At 39.0% G+C, this 21,687-nt stretch overlaps 1 protein-coding gene across 6 annotated transcripts in view; it reads left to right on the top strand.

Annotated features, from left to right (window-relative positions):
- The first annotated feature begins 240 nt into the window (after positions 1-240).
- RAPGEF2 (Rap guanine nucleotide exchange factor 2) overlaps positions 241-21,687 on the top strand; it is a 215,562-nt gene continuing 194,115 nt past the window's right edge. For 3 of the 6 annotated variants that reach the window (XM_054576102.1, XM_054576100.1, XM_054576103.1), the window contains exon 1: positions 242-1,385. In XM_054576102.1, the coding sequence (XP_054432077.1) occupies positions 1,317-1,385 (69 nt within the window). In that variant the 5' untranslated portion in view covers positions 242-1,316. Of the gene's footprint in view, positions 1,386-21,687 lie in introns of all 6 variants that reach the window. The other 3 variants (XM_054576101.1, XM_054576099.1, XM_054576104.1) reach the window with 2 other exon arrangements.

A 21,687-nucleotide genomic window follows, 5' to 3' on the forward strand; every position in this document is an offset into this window, starting at 1 on the left:
GTCTCAACCAAAGGTGAGGCTCCCGCGAGAGGGCGCGGCCGGCGGGCGGGCGACTGAACCGCGAGGGGGCGGGACCCGGTAAGACGGGCCGCCCCGCCCCCCGATGATGCGGCGCCCGCCGACTCGCCCCGGTCCTGTCACTCACTCCTCACCATGGTTGCAGCACAAAGCAACAAGCCCGGGAGGCCGCTTCCTCCCTAAGGAGCGGCTCCGCGGGCCGGGAAGGCGCAGGAGGAGGAAGAGGCGGAGGAAGAGGAGGGGAATCGCCGCTTCCCAAACACTCTCTGAGGGGTCTGAGCGCGGCTCTCGGCTCTCGGCCCTCGGACGCCCGCCGCCGGGAGTCCCGATCTGGGCAGCCCGTGGCCCCCTTCCCCTCCCCCGCTTCTCACAGACCTGGAACAAAGTTGCCGAGAGCGACTGGGCCGGAGGGCTGCAGCCCGGGTCGGGTGCTCTGGCCGCGGCGGCGCCGGCGCCCGGAAAGCTCCGCTCCGGGCGCGCTGATGGGGGGAGGTGGCGACGGCGGAGCCCACGGCGGCGGCCGGAGCCACACAGGCGGCGGCGGCGGCGGGGCGGCCCGAGGGGATGCAGCAGCAGTCGGGAGGGACGGCCGAGCCCAGTAGACGATCAGGAGCGGCAGGGACAGCGGCCGAGTCGATCGGGCTTCGCAGCTCCCGGACCTGAGCCAGTCTTCCCCACGGCGGCCGTGGCGCCCCGGTGCCCCAGGATTGGGGACGCGGCGATCGGAGTGTTTTGCGGAGACCCCCCGGGCGGCGTCGCGAGTCCCTGAAAGGAGGGGGCGACTCTCCGCGCGGGAGGGGAGAGGAGGCCCCGCCTGTCCGCAGCCCTCCCCCTCCTCACTGTCGCTCCTAGCTCCCTAAAAATAACTCAGGCCCGCCGGGGCCAGGAGGAGCCGCCACTGTCCCCCGAGTGAAGCCGGGGGAGGCGTGTCAAGCCAGGGCCCGGAGGGAGCCGGGCGCGCCAGGAAGCCTTGCCCAGCCCGGCGGCGAGGAAGAAGAGGAGGAGGAAGGGGAGTTCCCTGCCGCCGATCGCGCCGCAGCGACCCTCCGGGCCGCGGGTCTCGGGAGCTGCGCGCAGCCAGCGTCCCTCGCGCGGCCTCGCTCTCCCGCCAGGTCTTCTGCGCGCCTGTCCCGCACTCCGGGCCACCGGGCCCCGCTGCCCCGCCGCCGCGGCGGTTTGGCTTATTAGCCTCAGGCGGACGGGCGGGCGGAGCGCGCAGGGCGGAGGCAGCAGCTGCACTGGGCCGGGAGGAGGCCGGCGAGGGTGCGGAGCTGCCCCGGCCCGGCGCGCAGGGGGAGATGGCGTCCTACGTGGATAACAGCTTCCGCCAAGCGGTGATGAAGAACCCCGCGGAGAGGACCTCCCAGGTGAGACCCGTTGGGACTTGGCCGCATTTGTGCCTCTCAGGCTGCGCCCTCTCCGGTCCCCGCACACCTTACTGACACTGCTCACCCCCAGCACCCCACTTCTCCCAACAGGACCCCCAACTTCCAGTCGCATCCCATGTCCGAGTCTTTTCCCCTGGTCATCTGGGTGTATTTTTCCGTCTCCTGGGTATTCTCCTTGTCGCTGCCCTCCGCGTTCCTGACCTTCCCCTACGTTTGCCCCGCGGAGGGAATTCTGTAATTAGCTTCCCTTCTTCCCAGCCGCGCACCGAGCCTCTAAATCTCAGGGGTGGGGTTGGGTGGGAGTCACTTCCTTTTCGGCTACTCTTGCCACCTTGGAGGACGCAGTGCCCCTCCTTCCCAAGCATGTGGCCCCTTCTACCTTTAGAGTTAGGTGGTGGTGAAAAGGTATTGCAGGAAACTTGTATGGGTCTGCGGAAGGCGAATCCGTGTTGTCCTTCCAAGTGAACATTGAGATGTTCGTATGTTTATTTTGCTCTTTTGAAAAAAGGATGCAGCTTTACAATGAAACGAAGAAAAAGTTGAATAGCTAACTTAGTGATTTTAGTTTAAATTTCAGACACAAGTGGAGAGCAGGCATATTCAAATACACCCCCGGGAAGGGCACCCAGCGGATTCCTTTGGTGTTGCACAACCATGTCAAAATTAGATAAGTTTGTTAACCTTTATACACGCGTTTACCTTCACACTTATTTTTCTCTTCCTTTACCTGGAGGAATTGCAGCTGATGTTGGAATCGGTCGTTTCAAGTTGGACTAGAGAGCGGGAAATTTTATTAAAATGTGGTGGTTGGGTTTTATTTTATTTTTTGCCTTTAGTTGCTGACTGGAGAATAACATATATTCCTGAGCGCTGGGATGGTGACTACAGGATATGTCTCCGCCAACCCTCTTAAGACAAATAAGCCCTTCTGATCCTTGTGACCATCAGACATTTAGGATCTAATACTTGAAAGAATTGCTGCGCTTGTTAAGTGTTGGGTGCCATCTGTTCAAATCCAAATGTTCTTCTTCTGTGACGTTGATTATTGTTATTTAATGTGGGGAGAACAGAATAAAATAGAATCTTCCACTGGCTGCCTTTGGACAAGGCCCAAGAATGGCACCTGGTACCGTTTTGATTTTTCCTTTTTCTTGACGGAGCCGTCACATCTGGGGGATCATAGATTGCATGTATTTACCAAATGTGTGGAAGATGGGTGGTAATTTTCCAAAAAAATTCATTTCAGAGTGTCTCCAGAAAGTTTCTATTCTAAAGGGTGACTTTGTCCAAAGCAAGGGATGTCCTGCTGGGAGCTTGTCCTTGGGCACGATTGCACTGCCTCTCAGGTACCTCTCTCATCCATTATCTGTTTTTAAAATTGCTGAATCGGTCTTCTGTATCTGAAAACGCTCATTCCCAGTCAGTGTGACGGAAAAGTGAATTTCAATGAAAAAATTCAATTTTTGAAATGCCAAGAGAAACCACACATGCTGAGAATGGTAGAACCTAGCAAGACTGGTCAGAAAGTGATGTCAGAGGCCTTTTGTGGAAATTAGAGAGGAGGGAGATTGTGGTGCCTTTGATTGATTAATTAGAATAGCAATGATTGGAACCCCATGATGGGGGTGGGGGTGGGGTTTCACCAAACAAGACTGTAAGAGACAAAACCTTCACTGTGACAGCATGTGGATTGTGCCAAGTAAATGAACTGTGAAACTTTCCTGTTTCTGTGCCAGTTGTGTGGAATAAAAACGGACCCAGCGTAGAACTTGGCCTGAGCCAGAAGTGGACCAGTGAGGACTAACGCTACTTGATGGAAGCTTCATTGACAGTCTGAAAGCATCCTGTTTTCCCCCAAATCTTCACAGGAAAAGTAAACAGATAGAAAGCTACCAAACGTTTTGTACTTTCTTCAGTGTCAGCCCTATTAACTTTGATGTTCATTTGGTTGTTACTAATCACGTGTATTTATTATTGTTTAAAAGAGAAAGTAGGGTTGAATGTGAATGTTTTCCATCTTCACCTGGCTTGTCAAAAATGATCTTCTGAAAGTTTGAAATGGACTCAAGTAAAAGTAAAAAATGTGTTGGTAGAAGGTGCTCTTTATATGGATGTGGAGTGCCTTGTTAATGCCATGGCTGGAAGTTTTTCTGTCCTATCTTTTTCATGAATGCTTGAGAGTTAGAATTTTGTAATATAAGAAAAGCAAACATTGAATAAGCTTGATATCATGAACAGAAGGATATGAACCAGGAAAGTTTTGCTGTCATGCTTCCTTCTGTTTCTCAGATAGACTCTGGAAAGGAGTTTGTATGACTCTCGTTACAAGCGAAAGGAAGGTGCTTTAAAAGAAGAGAATACAGGAAAATAGAGAAATATATTTTTTTTGTTAAATTTAGGTTCTTTTTTTTTAACCTGGCTGTCCAGTTTTTTTCCTCCAAACTCTGTGAAGACAGAGTCCTTTTGTATTTAGGTCAATCAATTGCCTAGAAGTAATTACAATGTTGCCAGTGTAACTTAAGTAGTTAGCAAGAAGAGAGCCTGGGTGTGGGGGGAACCCCAGGATAAACACAGGAACTTTGAAAATTAAGGAGCTTTTCAAGCCCAGGTGGGAAATGGGAACCCATTTATTTAGGTATGTCATTAGAGAGGAGGAATGGTAAGGAGAAATAAAAAAGTTGTCACCAGACCTTTTAGCCAGATAATGAATATTCAGATTTAAGTGGCTGTCAGTATTTTCACCTGATGTTCTGAGAGGAGGAAAAAAGTCATCTGGAATCCAGTGTGTGTCCCATATTGTGTGCCTGGAAACCTGGCTAATTCTAGTCAATGGGGCACTGTGTTCTGAACAACAAACCCTCTTGAAAATAACGAACACTAAAGGTTCTATTGGTATTTTTCAGTGCACCTCTGTTGAAAAACAGAGCTCTGAAGTAATGGCTTTATTAAACTATTTGGGTTTATGTCTTTAATCACTTACATAGGAAGCTTGGTCACCAAAGCAATTTAGTGAAGTAAAAGATGTAAATAAATTACAAACAGCTTTATCCCCCAAGGCTTTACACAATAAAATGATTTTTCTAAACCATTTTATTAAGTTGTTGAGTTTAGACCCCTTGAAATTGCTTCTGTAAAGCATTTAAATACATAATGTTTTTAGTTGTTCAGGTGAAACATCTATTGCAGAATTGTTTCCTCCACTTTAAAGACCTAATTTATTATGTTTTTAGCTAATTGTAAAAGTTACTTTTAAAATTGTAGGTGTAAAATGGCCCCACCTTATCCCCTTCTAGTTAATAATATTACTTTGTTTTTTCCTTACTGGAAAACATTTTTTCTTTTGGCTATTGTACCTTTTGATTTAGTTGCTAACTCATGAATTGGTGAGCTGAGAGTTCCTAACAGTAGAAGACTTAATTCTTTGCAAAGTCACTTAGTAGAATACATCTTGAGTCATAATGAGAGGGCTGAAAAATACCTTTACCCTAGAGAACTTTAAATTATGGGAATGTGCACAAAAGAGTTTCTATGGTAAATATTTAACTTTTCAATCTAGTGGAAGAATTGTGTCTATTATAGTTAAATTTTCCATTTGCGTTTCTTTTTATCATTGTTTATGAGCAGTTTCCTATTTTCATTTGACAACTTATATTTTGGTTATATTTCAGCTTAGTTTTGTGTTCTAGTAATAAATATTTGCTTCTTGAGTAGTTTTTGTTCATAAAACACAACTAAATGACCTGTGTGCTATTTTTGAAAAGCATGTTTCACAAAGCAATGCCTATTTAGTCACAAGTATTTAGATTCCATAACACTGATATTTGAATTTGTAGGTTAAAAACCCCACACATTTATAACTGGAATACTGATTTCAAACTATATTAGTATATATTAGCATTTGAACAAGTCAGGACTTAAAATTATGGTAAAATAATTATTGATTTTTATGCTTTATTAGTCGCCTTCAAATAACCCTTTAAACATTTAGTAATTAACAGTTCCATTATTAGCTTCGCATATCTTGGCCAAGGTTCAAAATGAATCTCTCCAACTGCAGTGCTATATGTGGAGACTGATTTAACACAGTCTTTCCAGACCTTGGGCTTTTACAGAACAATTAAAAAATAAAATAGGAAGAGGATTACCTGGTTGCCAACTTATTGCCATTTTTTCCTCTCCAGAAAAGTCATTTAAAAACCCAGCTATAACTCCAATGGCTATCATTTTATTAAGTCTTGCCATTTAATAAGAAAGATAGGACGCTGGCTGGTGTGGCACAGTGGATTGAGTGCTGGCCTGTATACCAAAGGGTGGCCAGTTCAATTCCCAGTCAGGGCTCATGCCTGGGTTGAGGACCAGGTCCCCAGTAGGGGGCGTGCAAGAGGCAACCACACATTGATGTTTCCCTCTTTCTCCCTCTCTTCCCCTCTGTCTAAAAATAAATAAATAAAATCTTTTTTTTAAAAAAAAAAAGATAGGATCCCCTACCACTTCAAAGCTCAGTTTCTTGAATCAGATTTTCTTTGCTTCATAAGAAAAAACAGGGTTTTTTTGTTTTTGTTTTTGTTTTTGCTTTGTTTTTTTAATTTAGTCTTGGCCTGAAGAAGAAAACTATCTGGGTGGATTTTGGGGTGAGTTGCATGATTACATTAAGGTCTGCCTTCGGTGCTGTTTGAAGTTCAATTCACGTGAAGTAGTGTGACATAAAGTAATAGCAGCATATGCCTCAAACATAAATTAACTCTGAAATAAAGACCTTTTAAAAAAAGAGAAAAACAGTGCTTCTTGAGTCATTTCAAGACTTACTTTTCAAGGAATTATAGTTCCCTGAAGTGACTTTGATCTAGACTAAAGAGGTACGGAAATGTGGACACTGGTGATAGTTCATTGATACCTGTATTTTATGGGCTATTTACTCTTCTCACCCCATTCTTGGTAGCAGTTTTCTCACCTGTAAAATGGGGAAAATAGCTTCCTGAGGTTGTTTGGTGGATTAATTGAAAGAAAGTGCATTTACTATTTACTAGTTAGTGCAATGTTTAATGATAGTTCTATTGAAGCCCATTTTAATGAAATACCTATTATTTTCAAAGCCTTGAGAATTCAAAGATGAAATGAGACATGACATGTCCCTCAAGTAATTCATCAATCTATTGTGTCCTGCAAGTAGGATGTGATTTATTAGTGCTGGAACAGCTGTTTTGTGCCAACACTGAAGAGGCTGTGGCCTCCCTACTCCAGGACATGTATTGAGTCTTGGGTGAGTAGGAATTCACCTACCAGTGGACTAGGAAACATGAAGGATATTCCAGACTGACACATTGTCATGTAAGTAGCACTAAGAAAATATAGCAAAGGGAGTGAGTGAGTAAGGGATGGGGAGTGACTTAACCGGAATGTAGAAGCTTGTGGTTTGGAGGAGGGTGAGAAGAACCCAAGAGCTCTGTTAAAGGATGATGTCTGTTCTTTGGGCTTGTGACGGCTGGGAGTCTGAGTTACGTGGTGGAGATGGACAAGACACACGCAGGAGTAGACACCCCCAGACTGGCTGGCTGAAGGAGCGCATGTGTGTATCAGCTACTCATTGCGCCAACCTCTGCACACGTTATGCTAGTACATTAGGATCCTGGCAAATGACAATGATGGACATTTCCTAGTTCATTGGGGGAAAGACCCAGGTGGTTGAATTTAATTTTCCTGATTTTTTTTTTTTTACTCTCAATGTTTCTTTCTTAAACTTTGGTATTTTCTATATGTACCTTTTGGAATCTACAATGAAATGTCTGATTTATCATATCATTATGCTACATATATTAGTATTTCTTAACCTGAAATTATATTGTGACTTCAAAGTATTCCATCCTCTGGAAGAGTTGAGGAATGTCTGAATTTAAGCAGGCAAAGGTGAATTTATTTATATAAAAATTTACAATTGACTTGTGATACAATGATTGTAGTGTGTCTTTGAGAACAGTTCCTTATTCTTCCCTACACTATTTTTTTTAATTTAGATAGATTAATATTGTTAAATTTGGAAGGAGAAGCAATTTGTAGTACATATAATTGTAGCTTTCTTGGATCTTTTTAATATTTATAGTTAGTAAAAATATATTCAATGGTTATAATGTCAGCCTTTGTTGGGGGGAAAAATAAGCTGATTGCCACATTATTTTGGTTTAGGATTTTTACTGTTTCGGGGAAGAAACACCTTTGTTCTCACATCCTAATTAGCCACTACTTACTGACCTGTAAGAGGTATGTGTTTGTTGCTGCTTTCAGGTATTTCCTTTTCTTCAGTCTGTGAAAGGATTTCTTTCTGGGGTGGCTGTGGTGGGCAGGGTTAGTTTTTGGGGAGTGGAAAGTGTAGTTGTTGCATTTTACATTCTCTTGGCCCTATCATTTCTGGGCTTTCACATTCATTAATCATACAAAGCGCTTTGGAGGAGATGGTGTCAGTGACTTGAACAGGAACTTTTGCTTTGTCCTGGAAGGAAAACCCTCCTTCCTCTTGCCTTGGTTTCTCATTGCTCGCTTGTACAAGTTGAAAATCATAGATTGTGGAGGTTCAGAATTTCTCAGCTATTCAAGATGAGCTAAGTTCATTGAAGTAAAAGTTTACATTTTTGATCCTTAACTGTTGGTAGGTTAGTTGACCAACCAACAGTCACCACCATAATACCTGGCTCGTGGCACCTTTCTGCTCTCTATTCTCTAGCTGGTGGTATTTGTTCCTGCCTAACATAAAAGTGAGTAAGAACAGCCCCTTAAGGAAGAATTAGCCGTTAGATGGTTTTTCTGGTGCGGCCTGATAGTAACTTTCCTAGAAGCTAAACTGGCAGTCAGAGGATCTGAGGGTTGGGGCACTGTGGTGTCTATCTGATTTCTCCTGAGCGTTCGTTCACTCCAGAGTTAAAACTCTTTATCCGTTTTTAAAAATGACTTTTTTAGGTTGAGATAATTGTAGATACACATGCAGTGTTAAGAATGCGGAGTGATCCTGTGCACTCTTTACCCAGATTTTCCTATTATTAATATCTCGCTAACCTCTAGTACAACCAGGATATTGACATTGAGAGTCAAGATGCTGAACAGTTTCCAGCACCACAAACGTGTCTCTTGGTGCCCTTTTACAGCCATAGTTCACCCCCACTCTACTTCTGGCAAAGATTAATGTGTTCTTCGCTACTGTAATTTTGTCATTTCAAGAATGTTATATAATTGGAATCATTTAGTATTTGACCTTTAAGGATTGGCTTTTTTTTTTTTTTCACTCAGCCTAAGTAAGGCTCATTACTTTTTGGCTAAAATGAATTTCTACTGTTGTCACTCAGTGGTTTGGGTTTGTGTTCCTGAAATACTAATAATATATGGGGATTGTGGTTTGGGGGACAAGTGTCAAAGTGAGGTGCATTTAAATAGTGACAATGGTGAGTAAGTTCTAAAATTAGGTGTATAAAATAAAGACCAAAAATCATTAAGTCTTGGCTAAGCAAGAGATGTAATAGTATAATATATATTTGGGATATTTCAGTATATATAGTTTCTCTATCTCTCTATCTGTCTTTAGTCATAATGGAAGTTGTAAGTTTAGTTTTAGCCATCAATGAGTCCTCATTCAGAGAGATTACTTGAGCCTTCCAATTGCAGTGGTGTGTTTTTTGTTTTTTGTTTTGGGGTTTTTTTGTATTTCAGAAGGAAGTCTAATGAAAGTACATACAAAGGCCAAATTGGGTAAATAATGGATTTATTTACCCAATTTGAGCAACAAGGTAAATGATGGATTATAACCCCTAGGGGAAAAATATTCCATGAGCTCATACTAATATAAGTAAATAATTGAATATATAAATAATTAGAGGAGAAGAGACAGCTCTTTGTTATAGTAGAATTCTAATAAAAAGTGCAGAAGGAATGACGGAAATAGAAAATCACCAGTAGGCAAACATCAAGTAACAATTGTTGCAAGCAAGAGTCATCAGTGGATGCCAGAATTGTAGATGAAAGTATGATGAAAAAATCATATATCAAATATCAGACTATTTGCATAAACTTAAAGAATCTTTGCCACAAGGTTAATTAATTACAAAGGGAAGTCAGTACTTTTATAGTGAAGAAAACTGGTAGACACCAAATTAAACTGGTGGTCAAGGTTATATCACCAATAATAAGAGCTATCAATGTCATGATTCTTTGAGAAGGGCACGTCTGTGATCACATTCTTACTAAAAAACTTGAAGTGCCAGAAAACATTAGACAAACTCAAATTGAAGGACATTTTACAAAGTAACTGTCTAGTACTCAAAAGTGTCCAGGGTATGGAAGGATGACATACTGAAGAACTGTCACAGGCCAGAAGAGACTAAGGGAATGTGATAACCAAATGAGGCGTGTGATGCTGGATTAGGTCCAAGACCAGGAAACAAAATTATTAGAACAACTGGTGAAATTTGACGTGCGCACGTACAACAAGCTAATAAATAAATGGACAAGAAAAGCTAAGACAATAACTTTTAACTATTCATCTTTATTTCTACCAGAATTTTGTAGATACAATATACAGTTTTGAATGTTTCCTGATCTTGAATTTAAGTAAATTAGAAGATTTGGTATAAGAAAAAGTGTAGGAAACAAAATATCTCATGTACATTAAGCAAAATGGAAAAGAAACTGTGGCGGTAGCCTGAGGAAGTCAGTCTAGGTGAAATTAAGGTTGTAGCCACCCCCTCCCCTTTCCTTTCCTGGGAATTTAAAAATCCCTTACATTGTAACTTTCAGCAGGAGAATGGAAGGGAGGGAAGGGAGTGGCAAAGGAGTGTTTACCAAGTCTAGTCAGAGGCCCTGTTACAGCTTTTAGATGGTGATATTACCTAAACTGAGTATGTTCAGTGCTTTCTTGTAGACTTTTTAGGACTTTTTCTATTAAGATTCAAAAAGAAGGGAAGAAGCAATTTGTTTTAAAACAGCTCAAGATAGAAATAGCTCCACAAGGTCCGTCCCCCCCCATATATGCATGCTTTTGCATTTCAATTATAAAGCCAATCCTGGAGTACCGCCCCTCCTCCCCATCCCCCAAAAAGCCACCCACCTTTTTTTGTGGTAAACACTAGAGAATGCATCCTGTTTTTTGTATACTATGTACTGTTTTGTTAGGATTGAAATTGGTGCTGGAAGATTGGATTAAAATAAATGGAACCTACTATTTGAGATAACTACAAATAAACTGCAAGCTGGAAGGTATTTACTATTTTCAATCATAAAGATATAAACCATTTATTTTCTATATTTTAAGAGAATTTATTTTTCTGTTTGATATTTTCAACAATACATTGCATTTAAATAAGTGAAAAAGAAAAGACCTGGCCAGGTTTGGAAGCAACTAAAATCTTATAAAATAAAAATATATGGAAATGGTTAGGTATCAATTAGACCTACTTAACATCCATCCAGTTCTTTATATAAGTAACTATTTGAATTCTTCAAGGCAATAAGTTTCTGATTTCTTCCTGGGCATAATCCTTATATTATGTAGCCTTGGAAACTCCATTTTCTTTTAAGCACACTCATTTTTATTAGAAAAACCTTGGTTAAATTGTTAGAAATACTTGGCTGAGTTACATTTTTAGTTATTAAGAAACTGCTTGATCAAACATACATTTTCAAACCTCTTGAGATGAGTTTCAAAAACTGATGACTTTAAAAAATTGAAATGATGTGGTTTAAAACGCAAAGCACTGACATAAGGAAGAATTTGACTGCGTTTCAGCTTTGTCTCCAATCTTCATTCATGTCTGATCTCCCTATGTGCATGGAGCTGGAGAAACTGAGGAGCAAGCTTTCTGGGCAGATGTTATCTGCAGGCTTGCTCTGTGCCTTGCATTTGAGACACCACAAACTCCTTTCAGTCACAGCCTACATATGCAGAGGCCCAGAAGTTCTTTCTTCGCAAATGAGAACCTCTAAGCCTAATCACCATCTGAGACCTAAACTGGAATGGGTGAGAATTCCTCTCCTCATTCCTCTTTCTCTGGTCTGGTTTAAATCTACATCACACAGAGAAAACTGTGGGAGGCATCATGGTAAAATCACTTTGCTTTAAAAGTCCTCGGTCCCACTTTATGTATCCTGGGATGGCTGTTTTCCTTTGTAGTTACACATTTATATCTTTAATTGTATTCATGGAAGAGTTGTTTTGAGTTAATTTAGTGTATTTCCTTCATATAACCTAGTGTTTATGATCCTGGACTTTGGTGTCAAACAAACTGCTTTGTGGTCCTGGGCAGGTAACTTGAATTTCATGGACTGTTAACATTTCATAAAACACTGGGCACAGCTATTGATTTGTCACCTACTTATTTTGCCAAGTAAGCATGTTAAAGTGAATGTTAACTTGATGACGACTTTTCTCATTTCATAAAAGAGAGGACATTCTAATATAACAGAAATAGAAAGGTCACGTTCTCAATAAATACATAGCCTTGTTTTACCATATAATTCTGTTTTTCTCAGGAATTGATGAAAATTTTACCATGGGTTGGTATGGTAGTATTACCAGCATCATATAGTTTGAAGATTCAATACATTCAAGTGTGTTAAATTTCTTTAACAGTCTTTAGCATGGAGTGTCTAATAAATTACTATATTTTATATAGAATAAATATTTATACTGTCACTTGTTATTGTATTATTAATACTGCTGTTACTATTAATAGTTGCTATTCATTTGGTCCCTGCTCTTATTTGTTCCCTTAATTTTTCATCATTATTTATCATGACTAACTCACCAGAATGATTTAAACATAATTCAGTTTGATAGGCTTGATTTATAGCATACATTGTATTAGGATTGCATTAGTCTGCTGGTTACCAAAAACTACACGCATAGAGGCTTAACCATGGGCTTATATTTCTCATAAAAGAGAAGATTAAGCAGAAGACAAAAATAAAAACTCAGTAGACACAGACAACAGTATGGTGATTACCAGAAGGGGAGGGGGCGGGGGAGAGGTGAGATAGAAGAGGGTAAAGGGGGTGTAAATGGTGATGGAAGGAGACTTGGGGTAGTGAACACACAGTACCACATACAGTAGATGTATTATAGAATTTGTACACCTGAAACTTACATAGTTTTACTAACCAGTGTCACCCCAGTAAATTCAGTTTAAAAAAGAAACAAATGCATAGGAAGGCAGTGCAAGGTTGGTGTGGGACGGCATACTCAAGGATGTTGTTAAGGAAACTGGCTCAGTTTCAGAGCTGCAAGATGGTGGCTGTGCCACAAAGCGGGGGGGGGGGGGGGGGGGCGGGAAAGATGTTGAAATCCTTTTCTTGTTAAGATTTTGACTTTTATTTTGAAGGAAAGCCCTCGTTGGGTACCTGTTACTGGTCAGAGCTGTGTCACATGGCTGCTCCAAGTTGCAGAGGAGGCTGACATTATGAGTATTTTGCGTTTAAGCCTGCCTATTCCAGAAAGGCAGGAAAGAAAGAGGTTAAGATTAATGAGTGACGTGAGCTGATAGTATTTGTCCGACTTACTTTGCATAGAAAATAGGTGATTGCAATAAGTTCATGCGGTGCTTCTCAGGAGACCTCTTTGAAAGTTTTATTGGCTTATAGAGCTGCATTACTGTAACTACAGTTATGGAATCATATATATAGTCAACTTGGCTCATTTGTTAGATGTATGATTATTAATTTTCTGAACTGCAGTGTTTTATTTGGAAATAGAGATAAAAATACCAGTGGTGAGCATTATTATAAAAATAAACACTGACTTTAACTTTTAAAAAGAATTATTTTTAAATGGTAACTATTGATTGAAATACTGATTTAAAATAAAAAGTAGTGTTACATTTTCTGAATTCATTTGGCTTTGAGTTTATTCTATTTTTAAAATTCTAGAAGTTTTATTTCATTTCTTAAATGTGTTTGATTTATATAAGCTCCTGTTTTTACTTCTAGTAACACTTTGTCAGTTTTCTGGAACTTTAAGTTTTAATTTGTCATCCCTCCCCAAATAGGAACCATTACTTTTTATAAATAAATATATATTTGCATATGAAGTATTTATAAAAGATATAGCTGTTTAAATAGTTTTCTGTAATTTGTTGAATTTATACTTTATAAACTTATATCTTTAAGAAAAATGGTTTCATATTGAATGTTATACAAGACTAGCTATAACACTAATAAAACTCTAAGTACGTGCTGTGTTCAGCCTTAGAGCAGTTATGTTTAGTTTGGGTTTCTAATGATAGCATTTAAGATTTATATGTATATAAACTGCTCTTAATGTGTAGTGGGGTCAGTTAAACAATTTGCTGTCAGAAGTTAATGGCTAGAAATGTTATTGGAAAAAGTTGAAGGTATTTGTCATTTAAAAAAAATTCTTTGTTTTCCTAAGTTACTCATTTTGGTCAGAGGAGGGTATATAATAAATGCCTGAATTGGGAATCTAAGTTATGTTAGAACTCTATGTCGGGACGCTCCTTAGCACAGAATTGGAGCTAAAAATATTCTTTAATGAGTTGATGTTTCTTTCCTGAGTTTGAGTTACAGGGGAAAAGTAATTACATCATTTTGTGTTAATAGCAAATTGAATAAAAGCTGTAAAGGAGCAGTGATTTTTGGTCAAGTTTCTGCAACACAGAAGCCCTCCCTTTATAGAAGCATGTTACTTTGTGGAACAAAGTTAAGTTATTTTGGTGCTTGTATTTTGAGCTGTCATTTACATTGGTATTTCCACTGGGTTTTCACAGTGTTTAAATTCTTCCTCTGGGCTCCTGTGACACTTTCATTCTGTTTTGAAGATTTTTATTACTTTGACTTTTGGCTATCTTCAAGAACAGTAATTTAAATTAAACTAAATTGTAAAATAAAATTAAATGCTAGAATATAGAACTAATTTGCTGATAAACTTTTCCCAAGTAGACATCCTGGCCTTGACCCTTTTTAACCACTTGTTGATATAACCACTTGTACTTTAATTGTAAAATGATTAACATGCAAATTATACACATATATATTTAAATCTTCACCCAAGGATATGCTTATTGACTTTAGTGAGAGAGTAATGGAGGAATGAAAGGGAGGGAGGGAGCGAGGGAGCGAGAGAGCGAGAGAGCTTCAAAGAGAAAGACATTGGTACATCCTGACTGAGAATCAAACCTGCAACCTAGGTACTGCCTGAGGATCGAACCCACAACCTTTTTTGTACGGTACAATGCTCCAGCCATCTGAGCCACCCACACAGGGCAAATATGTTTACTTTTTAAGGGTGATGTCAGAAGTAGATTACATATGCTCCATTGAAATCTTACTTATTGATAGCCCTGGCTGGTGTGGCTCAGTGGGTTGGGCATCATCTTACAAAGCAAAAGCCTGCTGGTTTGATTCCTAGTCAGGACACATGCCTGAGTTGTGGGGCCAAGTCCCCAGTTGGGGATGTGCGAGAGACAACCAATCAATGTTATCTCTCACACATCAATGTAAAAAAAAAAAAAAGAAAGAAATCATACTTATTGATTATATACATCTTTAGAAAAAAGTAAGCTGTAATGAAACCTTTTCATGGTAATTTTTTTTTTTTTTACAGATTTTTAGCAAGAAACATCTTAATTAAACACATATATAAAGTAGTATTTAACTCTCATTTCATTGTCTTCTACTTTTCACCTGTTTTGTTTTTAATTTTGACATGTAACTGCTCTTCTTTATTGAAGGAGGCGGAGTGCTTCCTAGAACATCGGGGAGGCCCCGAATGCACAGGACGCTCTCCTTACCCTTGGCTGAGGCCTGGCAGTCACGGAGGAAAACGGATCTGGCGCTGTTGGTTCTTGGTATTGCATGGACCTTAGAGATCAGCCGGCCAGTAATTTCCACGCTGCCTCCCAGACCTGGAGGTGGCCCAGAAGCTTCCCCAAAGTCGGGGAGGCGTGGACAGCTGGCCTAGCCTCCACGCTTTCATTTTTATTAGAAAAACATTTACCACTGAAACATGTTGAAAATCCCTGATCTAATTTGGGCTCCTGAGTACAGGAAATATATACCAAAAGTAGTTAAGTGAATATCTCCATGTCACAGAGACAGCCAGCAAACTTGAAAATTTAATCTTCTACCTACATGGAGGTGAGCATACTTGGCCCGCAGCCAGTTTTTCCGTATAAAGTTTTATTGGAACACAGCCAACCTTATACTTTAATATCGTTGGTGGCTGCTTTCATATTACAGAGGCTGAGTTGAATAGTTGACAAAAGACAGTCTGGCCTGCAAAGCCTAAAACATTTGCTGTCTGGTTCTTTACAGAAGAAGCTTGTTCTTTCCTTAGGCTTTCATCTTTGTAAAAATGCAAATACCTCTGGAAGGGAGTGGTGATTATTTGGTGCTGTTATCAGTTACACCTCAGACAAGTGGAGAGTTCCCTCCTAATATTTGATAGGTTAAGGAGTGACGCAACTTTGCTATGAAAGATGATGATTATTATTAATGTTATTATTCCTCACCCAAGAACATGCTCATTAATTTTAAAGAGAGAAAGAGGGAGAGAGAGGGAGAGAAACATCAATGTGAGAGAGAAACAGTGATTGGTTCCCCCTCACACGTACCCCCACCGTTTCCCCACTGGGACGCGTGTGCCCTGACTGGGAATCAAACTTGCGACCTTTCAGTTTATGGGATGGTGGGTCCCAACCAACTGAGCCACACCAGCTAGGGCTGCATATGTTGTTATTATTTTGAGGGACTGATCTATTAATAATATAGCATTGTCGTGAGCAACACTTGTCTGTTTTTAACGATGTTTCTTACATTTAAGTGTTATGTTTTTTTCAGTCAAGTATTAGATAGATGCAGAACTATTTTGGAGTTGTCTGTAATGTAGTTCTGAACAGATTTGATTAAATAGTTAATTTTCTTGAATGGTTTGCTCTACAATTTAGAAGACTTCAAAGACAGAAAAGAGTTGGGAAATGGATATCAAATTGGTCAAAACATTAAATCACCCTACCATTGTTTTTCTTTCTCAGTGTTATTCTCAGGTGTTATTTGTGTGTAAAATTATTTTTAGGAACTGTCAGAAGTAAGATGATTACACTTTTGAGTGATTATAATTAGGAATATTACGGTTGCTATTACTAGCCGACTTACAAATGTAAAGTTTAGGAGTTTTTTGAGGAGGAAGTCCCCATATTGTAAATCAGTTTTCTTGGCACACGTCACATGCTTTTAATTCTTGTTTATTTCAAGGCCAGTTAACTTGCTGAAAGTTGTGTTTTGTTTTTTTTGGTTCCGCAGAAAACAAACTTGTTACTTTGGAAATACACACTGTGTCGTTAGTTAATTAAGTTGATATATTCAATAATAATAGGAAATGAAAATAGTGATTTTCAATTGTATCCATGAGTTTCATGGTCTTCTTCAATACCTTTGTAAATAAATTATTTTAGTCCCTGATTTTGCCAATAGCATTCAAAGCTTAGGAAACATTCAAACTAAATATGCAGGAAGTTAGTTGGTGGGGTAAATTTATTCACTGATCTTAGCAAGACAGTTTCTGCTTTTGTGATGGAATGCTTAATTAGGTATTTCTCTTGTTACATGGAAAATGCTAATTCCCTCATTTTGCATATATTCTATAAGAAGTATCTTGCTGTTTGCCCCATTGGTTACAAAAATGTGTGTTTCACTGCCTTCTGCTTGGCTTACAGACTTAAAAAGTTTAATCATGCCAGTTTAAGAATTTCTAGTTTATTCAATGTGCAGTGACGGCTTTTGAATCCAGGCATTAAAAGTCAGGATAGTGCTCGAGGACAGATACTTGGGAAGTATTAGGATAAACGGGAAGATCATGGAGGCTTTTGGAAAGCTTGAGCCATACCGGTTTACTAGACAGGGACACTGACTAGCAACTATGAAGAGATGCGTGAGAATCAGGCCTGCGTCAGTTTGAATCGAAACAGATAAACCTGGGAGGAAGAGAGATTAGCAGTGGCTCAGGACTGTCCCTAAAATTAATAACTTTGTATTATTTTCTTTATTGTGACTATTTTAAATAATCAGTTACGGTATGAGAGCAGGATACATGACTGTTTTTATAGTTTATATTAGGAGTAGTATGTTTGTTAAGAATAATGTCTTACAATAAGTTTCCATCGGCTAAAGACTGGAAAGATAAGGTTAAGAGGGAAATTGCTTTCTCCGGAAAATCAAAGGGGCGTTCGAAGGATGCATGGGTAGGAGGTCTGGGTTCTTATTATTTGCCCTCTTTTCAGAAGGAGGCATTATACACATAAAGGTGTTCCGCCCCCTACCCGCCTTTCCTGGGTCATGTGGACTCTCAATGAGAACTTCCAATTGATTTTAGGGCTCAGAGATCTAATGTCTTCTATGATTGCAAGCCTGTAATGTTTTTGCTGAAGAGGTATCACTAGGTAAAGGGGAGTGAAGAGGAGGGGACTCACCCCAGCCTAGTTACCTTCTTGGTTAAAAAGAGCAAAACTGAAGCTCTTCTGTCATTCTCAGTTGGTTTTTCTTTCCTAGGTATAGCCAAACAAGGACTAGAACTTTGAGTCATTCTAATAAAGTATCTCTTGATGAAAAAATACTCTGGAAGGAGAAATTTTGTTCCATAATAGCATTATTAATGTAACTGTTTATAAAACATCTTAAAGACACTGGATATAATGTATACTGTTTATTACAGGTGACCTGTTAGTGTTTATCCAGTATTGTTTTTCTGTGCCATAGTGTTTTGCTTGTTGGAAGAATGTATTTTTGTCTTAGGTTGTTTGCAGTTTTTCAGTCTGACTTTCTTGAAATGGCACCTGTGGCCTTTTGGTGTTGGGGGGGAGGTACGGTTCAAAAAATCTGGAGTTAGGTGAGAAGTTTTAATAGAATTTTCTTTCTGAATTAGGTTTTCATTACTAAAAAACAAAACTGAGTCTTTAAGCCATCAGATATAGTAGGTCCAGTATCTGGCACATTGCTGGGTGCTCTGCTCAATTAATCAGCCTTGTGTTGTACTAAAAAATACCTTAATTTCCATTTAGTTTGCAATCAAGAATTACTTTACTGCTATTTTATCTCATTTAAATGCTTGTAGGCATATTATCTAAACCTTGAAATTGGATTCAGAGATAAAACTGTTTCCTTTTTTTAGGTTGTTTATCTAACATCCAAGCAGAAACTTGCATGAGTTTATCTTTTCTTTTTTTAGTAGTGCTGTGGAGTTGTCTACAGTAGCTGTTACTTTTTGGCAACCACAAAGATAACTTTTATTATATCAATGTGTGTAAAGAAAAGAGGCTATTCCAGTAGGATGTTTTTCAGGGGTTAGAAGTGAAATAACTTAAATGAGAGCATTTGCCCTCATCACCCTTTGAGAGAGACACTACTCCAAATTTGCAACAATGTCTGGCCAGTGTTAAGTGAAACTTTGTAGAAAATACTAAAGAAAACCTTATTACAATGTATGTAGTATCAGAACTCCTTCCTCCCAAATAGAAATTGTCCTAGTGTTTACTTCCTTCAGCTACTTACCCTAAGAGGAAATCAGTTTTAATACTTTCAGGTGCCATCTCAGTTCTCCTGGAAATGATCAAAAACAAATTTAAAATTTTAAGCATGTCATACAGCATTTTGTGTGTTTCTACTTTGTGTGTGTCTCTGTGTGTGTTGTGTGTTTGTGTGTTGGAAGGGAGTGGATGATAAACATTGAATCAATGTTCAGAAAGACAATATTTACCTTCGAATTGGTTGAAACAAAATAGCATGGAGGAAATCGAAAAGAGAGCTAGCACCTATAACCTTTGAAAGTCTGGTGGAATGCAATCCGTAATTTTCATCAAACAGGGTGAAATTTTTTTTAGGAAAAAGAAAAGAGATCTCGCTCATAACTTAAAATATGGCCTTTTTTATTTTATAGTTTTCTTTATATGTAGAATAGGTTAAGTGACTTTTATTGTAAAATGTCATTTACCCTATTACTTGTCCAAGGCTTAAAAAGAAAAAGAGCCTAATCCTTTCCTATCATAGCTTTCAGAAGGTTATAAGAATTTCCTTCTTAACATATTAGGTAAATGTTCTCCTCTGCCGATTGTGAAAATGACTACATTAAAGATGTTTACTGGAACCCAGCCTTAGCCCTCTCTGCTGTTAGGGTAGATCCTAGTTTCCACTTCCCATCGTTTTTGCTTTTCCTAGTTGATTATAAAATCAAAGGCACAAAAAGAGAATGTTGTAGGCCTATTCATTTAGGACAGTATTTTAGAGGAAAATACCTAAGGCTTTGTTTCTCATTGTCAAGTAGAACCCATTCGTGTAGATGGTAGTTGGCACAGGAATGGTACTTGGAACCACAAAAAAACAATAATCTTGCATTATCTGCCTGGTAAACTGCTCCCGTGTTTGAATTGATTTTATAAAAAGCTAACCTTGGAATTCAGGAAAGAAAACATTAGTTCATTTTCTTTGTAGTTCTTTCTATTCTAACTGACATCATTCTTGTCTCATAAGCAAACCTTTTTTCTCCATTCTTACCCATGCTAGTAACTTTTCATATGCTGATCTGTCTTTCTCACATCTATCCTGTTCATTTTTTCAGGGCCAATTTAAATGTTCATGAAGTTTTCTTTTTGTCATTTGAGCTGGAGGTTGAGTTTTTCTTTGGGGGATTTTTACTATTTTTAGGTTGTGCATCTCTCAAAGGCATTTATGCCCTGGTAACTATTTCTTAATTGTTAGGTGTTCGTATCTTACCTCCTGTTTTACACTGCTGAAGTCCTTGAAGGTGAAGCTGTCTTACTGGCATTTGTGTTTCCATAGTGTTTTACCTGTCTTTGTGTTGTGTCAATATTTTAATATATGAAGTGTGTGTCAGACATTCTGACAATAACTAATTAAGCAATGTGGATGGACTACAACCCAATTTGGTACAATTTTAAAATTTAACTCTTAGGGAAAAAAAATGTAAGTATTTGATTGTAACATAATTTAGGCTTGTGATTATTTTAAGGCTGAGCCAAAATTGATTCTTAGAATTGCCTCGTTAGGTGTGAGGGATTCAAATTTTACTTAGTCACCGTGACTAAGTCACAGAAGCAAGTCAAAAGTAAAAAACCTGAATTCGAGGCATGGCATTATGAACTCCTAAGCTCTGGACTTCAAGATGTTGCCTTGGATTCTATTTAGGTATGTATGCAGTTGCTTTCCCTGGATTCTGAACTTTTTGTTTTATACACCTACCTTGTAACCTTTTTAAAGTTATATCAGCAGTATTTTAAATTGTGTAGACAACCTTTTGTAAGATCCAAGAAGAAAAAAATTGAGACTAATAATGCCTTAACTTCTTTTGCATCGATGTCATTTATTTTGGGGTCTAGAATTTTAATGAGGAGAAGGACTGGTGTTACACCCCCTATTCTCTCTCTGTGTGATCTTGGTGTCTTTCATTGGTCCTATTTTTCTGGTCTGTAAGATAGGGCATACTGTCTGCCTTACCTGTTTTTCAGGGCGGTTGTAGGGCTTTACTGAACATAATGTGTGAAGAAGTACATCACAAATAGAAAACTCTAATGTAAGGCATTACTGCCATCAACACATCTAAGGCATTAGTGCCAGTAGAAATTGTGAGTCATTTATAAAGATAATCAGCTAAGATAATTTTAATATCTGGCTAGCGGCATTTATAGAAGTATGTCTTGTTTTTGGTGTAAGGCAGTAAAACCACATTTTCAAATTATTTCTTTATTTGGTTGTCCAGGTTAATGCCTATCTGGATAATTTTAGAAACATAGGCTTCATGTTGAGTTTTGTAAAGAGCTTTTCCTTGTTACAGCTTTTCCAGATTCCAAAGAACCATTGTGTAAAAACCCACCTACACCAATATGTTGAAATAGTTTTGGTTACTTTATTGTAAGTAAAACACTGGCACCCCAAATTCTTCACTTTCAAAAGTGCTCAAAAGTGGCAAAGTCTTTCCATGTACGTCATAGGATGCATGTTCTACTCTGTGTTTATCAGAGTCCATATTTTTAGAATAAAATCTCTGTAATTATATGCTATGCATGGATACCACTTTGTTTTTTTTATTGAAATCTGTCATTCTGTACTTAAATTTGGATGGTATGTGAACTTGGACATATAACCAGAAACTTGCACGAGTGTTAATAGGAATTGGAATGTGAAATAGAAACCTCATGATAGTTTTTGAAGAATTTGAAGAGGAATTTGAATTTCATAATAAATGTTCCACATTGAAAGGTGCAACATTAAATGAATCTTTATATTA

This window comes from Pteronotus mesoamericanus, unplaced genomic scaffold (genome assembly GCF_021234165.1).
Source record: "Pteronotus mesoamericanus isolate MK-2021 breed Mesoamerican mustached bat unplaced genomic scaffold, CSHL_Meso_final contig_32, whole genome shotgun sequence".
NCBI lineage: Eukaryota > Metazoa > Chordata > Mammalia > Chiroptera > Mormoopidae > Pteronotus > Pteronotus mesoamericanus.